Genomic DNA, 7,122 nt, shown 5'->3' with positions numbered 1-7,122 from the left:
ATCTTGAAGATACTTCTTAACTCTGTCATCTACTTTTTTCAATTTAGCCGTTTATTTTTTAAATTATAAGTCTTTGTCATTGAATAAAACAGATCACTTAGTATGGACCTGCTTCTCCTAAAGTTTGAACAATATTTTTTCGTAGGTGTCATGTGCATGCAAAATGAGGAAAATTTGAATAAACAGTCATGTCCGTGAACAATCATTTTCCGTGTCAACAATTGCATAAGCTAAAGGCAATATGAAAATTTAACATAGAAATACACAAAATTATGATTAGTTTTAAATAATTATTGCAGAATGTTAAAATTACTTTTTTAAAAAAATTAAATTCATAAGCAACATGAGATATCTGTCCCGTCGAGTGTACTTGTCAATACAAATATTTTTCGATAAGCTCCGCTAAGATGTGAAGCATAAAGAACAATAACAGGCCTACATAACTCAAACATTCTCATCATGGGCCTTTAATGATATGAATAGATATATAAATTCATTTTTTTGGACTTATGCATCCTCATATATGAATTTGGATACACAGTTTTCAACATATATATGTATCATCTTGACATCTGTCTATATCCATCAACAGATTTACCCCTGATCATTTTCAATGCACGTTATTTAGTCCGCCATGCTTGTTGGTAAGAAATTTCAACGCCATAGGGTGCCCTGACATCAACAATTATGTCGTTTGGAGTATGTTATCTTTTATGATTCTCCAAATTGAAGTTGTCACACCACTAACAAATCCAACAGTAGGTTGTACCTTACTTAATACTCTATTCCTCAATTGACAAATATATTCACTATTAAAGTATTTGATTATGAATATGTCTGTATTTTTTTTAACAGACACCTTGAATTTTCAACAACAGTCATTTGAATAACAAATTAATACGTAGCTCCAACTACATCATATATATTGTTATTTGATCAGGTTAAATGTACCAATATATAAATAAAAACAAGAGAACTGTACAAGATACATTATTACAAATACTTTTATTTAAATAGTATTGTTCACACATATTAATATTAACGCAATTTAATAAGGACACATTTGATCATATTCAGATACAAATTTGATAACTACTTCAAAATCCACTTATTAACCTTATTTCACATAAAAATCTTAATTGATACTTTAATAGAAGTATCTCAAAGTGATACTTTATTGTATACACTGAACACAATAGACATATTAAGCTTTTGTCATCTACCATTTTTAATTGATACATTAATAACCAAACGTAAATCAAAACAACTATGATATCTAACACTCATGAATACATGTAACACATATTATTGATGTATCATGATAAACATATTAACAAATAAATATAAAAGTGAAGAACATTATCAGATATTTGTATCACATAACTTTAAAATTGAGGGAAAATGCATAAATATCCCCTTAACCTATGGCCGAAATTTTAGAGACACACTTATACTATACTAAGGTCTTTGTAACGATTCAAAAAAAAAATTTTATATAAATAAGAATAAATAAGTATTTAAAGGGCGTAATTGTCCTTTCACGTTTTAAATGAATAAATAAATAAATAAATCAAAAACAGATTTGTATTTATTGATTATTTGACTGATTTTTGAATTAGTCTCCTAATCCAAATAGTCCTCTCTCTCTCACGCTCCTTAACTCTCTCTCTCACGTTCTCCATCTTCATCACATTATTTCTGCCAAAAATATCAACAGTTTTCATGCTTGAAAAACTCACAAAAAAATTTTCAAGTAAAAGAAAATAAGTAATCAAAACGTCAAGGCTAAGAGAGGTTCGTCGAGAGAGGTGTGCGTTGAAGTGAATTGGGAGTGGTTTGGAGGAGTTTTCCGGGCAGCAACATTAAAGTTTGAACATCGATTAAGGTATGGGTTTCTTCTCTCTTGGCTCCTTTCCCAAGAGGCCCCTTACGATTCAAGTTATTCATCTCGAAACTAAGGCTGTTTCCCGTTGCATGCCCCTGTCACTAGCTCCCAATGAATTTTAGGTTGGGTATGATTGCTGGTAGATTTAGGTGTATATTATGTTTTCGCGATGAATATGATTATGTTTGTGTACTTGGAATCGTATGAAAGGCAACCATGTTTTTCTTGAAATTATGTGTAAGTATGTTACAGTGAATGAGGTTCTTTATGTAATGCTCCAAAAGTTTAATGTAATATGATTGTATATTTTTCGTGAATAAAATGGGGTAAGACGTGAAGTTCATATGAAATGTTAGGTGGCTTGATTGAGGGAGTAATTCTTGGTTAGACGAATCTATAAAAAAAAAATATAATGTGTAATTAAAACATTATGAATGAACCATGAAATTTCCCTACGAATTAATGTTAAACTTGATGAAAAAGTGAAGAAAAATCGTAGAATAAATTTCCAGAGCTTGAAAACAGACTTTAAAAGAATCTGGAAATTTTTGAACATCAAAAGAATTAAAAAAAAAAGTTTTGAGGCCTGCAGGAATCGAACCCAGGACCTCCCTGCAGCATGCCTTACTTAAAAAAAAAATGGGGCTGGCAGGGATCGAACTCGCGACCCCAGCCACGCGCGAAAAAAAAAAGGATTAATAAGGGAATGTTGGGGGCGGGGATCGAACCCACGACCCCCATCCGCGAAAAGAAAAAAAAAAGGGGGGATTTAAAAGGGAATGCTGGGGGCGGGGATCGAACCCACGACCCCCAGTTCGCGAAAAAAAAAAGGAATAAAAGGGGATGCGAGGCGTGGGGATCGAACCCACGACCTCAGAGTTGAAGGGAGGGGTACAAATATTAAGGAAATAAAGGTGAGGCTGTGGGGGTTCGAACCCACCACCTCACAGCCTCCATTTCCAGCGAAAATAAGAGAAAAATAAAGGGGGCTGTGGGGGTTCGAACCCACAACCTCCCTATTCAAGCGAATGTAATTAAAAATAATAATAATAATAAATTAAAATTCTAATTAAAGTTAAAAAAATTAATTCTCTTATGTAAACATTGAGATTAAATTTAGAATTTTGATTAAAAATAGAATATTAATTCTTTTATGTAAATATTGAGATTTAAATTAGAATTCTAATTAAATTAGAAAATTATTCTTTCATGTAAATGATTGAAATTTAATTTAGAATTCTAATTAAAATAGAAAATGTATTATGTCACGAAAATGTTGAGATTTAATTTAGAGTTCTAAATTTATGAATATTAGAACTAAAATCAATGAAAAATATAAATGATGTCCAAATAATTCAAGATTTGGGTTCTCGTGCCCAAACCTCCGTATTGATACATAAGTCATACGTGAGTAAAATATTCAAGAATAATGTAATCTACTTTGATCAAAAATCAAGATCTTGGTATATATACAAGATACATAAGTCTTGTAATACATAATCTTAGGAAAATAAGAATCACTTAACGAACTATAAACGAAGCCCCATGGCTTGTATGTGTAGACACATAAGTTTAACATACGTTCAAAAAAATAAGTGAACCTAAGATGTACGTAATGAAATGAAGAATGTGGTGACAATCATGATGTGAGGCTAATGTATATGGAGAGAGCAATCTCAAACGAGCCTAAGTAAATGTTACCAATACGTATTCATCAATGAGGGTGTAAGATAATGAAGAGACCAGTCTCTATAAATACTTTAATGAAAAATATTGAGTTTAAAACACTTAATACTAATAATGAGATGAGAAATCATCTATTGAGCTATGATGCCCTCATACTAGAAGACAACTTCCATGATGTATGAGTTGGATGTAATGGAACTTTATACTGAGCACCGATAGGCTAGCTATGAGCGGTGATGCCTTCTTTCGGGAAGGGCGGAGGTTCACGTAACTCTCGTGAGATGAGACTGTCCGGCTTGCCGGGTATGGGTCTCCATACATCTCCTAGTCTTTGAACCTATATTGCCACTATAGGGATCTGGCGGGGTTAAATTCCCATATACGCTAGCATGTTATTGAATCGCTTTGGCCGGTGATTCCACCTCTTTTCGGTGTGGGGAAGACACTGGATTTCATGATGCTCACATGATCTATGTCGGTTAAAGTTAAAGTTCCCAATGAATGAATGAGGCCAGCCTCAAATGAATCATATAAAGAAATGAATGATACCGAAGGTGTTAGGATAGGATAATCAAGAGGTGAGCTAGATTTAGGTAATGACATTAGGTCATTCCTGATCATTGCACAGCAAACCCGATGGAAGTCTTAAACTACATCCTAGGTATAGCTGGTGTTCGCACTGGCCTATGAATGAATTGAAATGAAATACGAACGAATGAATGAAGCAGGCTCTGTGTTTGCTGAAGAAGGCTCCCTAGTTGAGGTCCCATATGTTGAGCCCTCATTTTGGGAAGTCTTAAGGTTAAGTCTATGATAGTAAGGTCTCATGGTATATGAATGAACAATATGAAAGAAACTATGTGCTATATGTTATGTGTTATATGAAGATATTATGTGTTGTGTGCCATACCATAACTATAATGATGCATGTCACTCTCGTGGCATAACCTTCCTAATCTCATTTTAGCAAGTCCACCGACTTGACTTCCAAAAATCATGTTGTTAGGAAAGAGCTATTCTTTCTCATGCATGTCCCTGGTGTGTGCTTGCATATACCCATACTTAGTACAAGTGTGTACTAATTCCATACAAACATCTACTTTTAGGTGCAGGCACAGGTGTACGGTAGAGCTACAAGTTCTTTGTTGCAGCTATCTGGACGTCAGCATTCATCCGGAGTTTGGTAGGTCCTTATGCCTTCGAGGATGCTACTGTTTTACATTCTAGCGTAGTTTTAGAGTTGAGCTACTGGAGCATGTTCCACTAGCGTTTCTTTCCTGTTTTGGTTCAGACTTTGTATTGGTGCTATTTTGGCCGATATACAATTAATATTTAATGAATTATTTCTTTCAGTTGCTTATCTCTTAAATGTTAGATGGTTGATGATGAACGATTACGAAATGTTAAGAATGTTCAGCAAGTATGATTAAAGAATCAAAAATTCCAAATTTTCCGCTAAAATTAATCTATGTAAAGTAAGAATGACGTAAGTAGGCTTGTCTGCGACCTCTGAGAGGTCAACGACGCCGGTCTCGTCTGGGGTCTAGATTCCGGTCGTGACAAAGTTGGTATCAGAGCGCTAGGTTAAATTCCTAGAATAATGAGTTCACATCAACCACATTGAGTAGTTTCTAAGTCATGGTAGTGAAGTGCACCACTATCCTGGATTAGAGACTGCATGATGCGTAGGAAAAACTTCCCTTTTTCTGATCTTATCGTGCTTATCCTAATGTTTGAATTCTTGGTGTTATGAACGTGTCTAACATCAATCTTGTTGTTTTTCAGAGAATGAATACTTGGAGGACTAAGGGTCGGAGGACGGGAGCAGCTGCAGCTAGGGGTAATCAGAATCCACCCCAGGCTCCAGCTGAAGGAGTGGCTATGCCTGTTAACCCAGCTGGGTTGACTGATGCGGAGGTGAGGGCATCTCTAGCCCAGATGGCACAGGCCATCACAATGCAAGCCCAAGCTATGACTGCCCAAGTCAACCGGCAGGATGTTCTAAGGGAAAACCCACCGGTTCGCAGCATAGCTAACAGACTGCGAGACTTCACGAGGATGAATCCTCCAATTTTCACAGGGGCTAAGATTTCAGAAGATCCTCAGGAATTTATAGACGAGTTGCATAAGATACTGGTGGCCATGGGGGCCACTGATATTGAGAAGGCTGAGTTGGCTTCCTACCAGCTCAAAGATGTTGCACAGACTTGGTGCAAAATGTGGCGAGATAACCGTGTCCTAGGAGAGGTGCCAGTCACCTGGGAGCTGTTCAAGACAGCATTTTTGGAAAGGTTCTTCCCTAGAGAGATGAAAGAGGCCAAGGTTGAGGAGTTCATCAACCTCAAGCAAGGATCCATGACTGTCAGGGAGTATTCCCTGAAGTTTGTGAAGTTATCAAGGTATGTACTTCCCTTAGTATTTGATAACAAGAATGATGAGAGTACTTAACTTTGTTGAAATTATCCAGGTATGCTACTCCCTTGGTTTCTACCAGCAGGGAGGAGATGAGTAGATTCCTCACAGGAATCAATGGAGACCTGGAGGAGGATTGTCGGGCTGCGATGCTCCATGATAATATGGACCTTTCTAGATTAATGATGCATGTCCAGCAGGTAGAGGACAGCCGAAAGAGGAGAGGTGTACGTGATGTTAGGAGGCCTAGGCCTCAAGATCAGGCAGGTCCCAGCCATGGAGGCCATAGAAATAATTTTGGCGTCCGCGAGCAGCCCAAATTTAAGAAGGGGCAACAGAGTGCTGGTAATTCTGACCCTCAGAGAAATACAACACCTAGAGGAGGCAGACCCGAACCCAAGAGGGGCAATGGAGGTGAGATGCAGCGCCCAAGGAAGGCTTGTACTAAGTGCGGCCGAACTCACCTTGGGGAATGCAGGCAGGGCACTAATGCCTGCTTTGGTTGTGGTAAGAGTGGACACATGGTCAGAGATTGTCCCCAGAACAGAGGTCAGGCTGGGGGAAATGCTCAGCCTAGGCCTACCCCACAGGGTGCAGCAGCAGCCGAGCCTCCCAAGAGGAACAGATTTTATGCCTTGAAAGGTAGGGAGGAGCAGGAGAAGTCCGCTGATGTGGTCACAGGTATGCTGCAAGTATTCTCAACTTCTGTTTATGCCTTACTTGATCCAGGGTCTACGCTTTCCTTTGTAACTCCTCTACTTGCCCTTACTTTTAAAGTACTACCTGAAGTCCTGCATGATCCTATAGTGGTTAGTACGCCTTTAGGAGAAAATGTGAAAGCTGATAGGGTATACCAGAATTGCCCAATAGTTGTGAGTGGCAGGGCTATGTGTGCAAACTTGATTGAGTTACCCATGCATGATTTTGATATTATTCTTGGCATGGATTGGCTTCACAGCCATTATGCTTGCTTGGACTGTCGTAGTAGAGTGGTGAGGTTTCGTTTCCCTAATGAAGAAGAGTTAGTCTGGGAGGGGTACAATCCGACTCGCCCTAACCCCTTGATTTCAAATCTTAAGGCCAATAAAATGATGGCCAAAGGGTTACTATGTCATCTTGTGAGTGTTAATGACTTAGAT

The 7,122-nt window shown here is 37.7% G+C and overlaps 1 protein-coding gene across 1 annotated transcript; it reads left to right on the top strand.

Annotated features, from left to right (window-relative positions):
• Positions 1-1,494: 1,494 nt before the first annotated feature.
• LOC138349134 (uncharacterized) lies at positions 1,495-6,179 on the top strand. The gene is made up of 3 exons (XM_069299174.1): positions 1,495-1,885; positions 4,678-4,754; positions 5,357-6,179. The coding sequence occupies exon 3, from the start codon at positions 5,360-5,362 to the stop codon at positions 6,017-6,019; it is 660 nt and encodes a 219-aa protein (XP_069155275.1). The 5' UTR covers positions 1,495-1,885; positions 4,678-4,754; positions 5,357-5,359; the 3' UTR covers positions 6,020-6,179.
• The last annotated feature ends 943 nt before the right edge of the window (positions 6,180-7,122 follow it).

The sequence above is a fragment of the Solanum lycopersicum genome, chromosome 6 (assembly GCF_036512215.1).
Source record: "Solanum lycopersicum chromosome 6, SLM_r2.1".
Classification (NCBI taxonomy): Eukaryota; Viridiplantae; Streptophyta; class Magnoliopsida; order Solanales; family Solanaceae; genus Solanum; species Solanum lycopersicum.
Note: the sequence above shows the minus strand (reverse complement) of the source record. Positions and strands in the feature narration are given on the sequence as shown.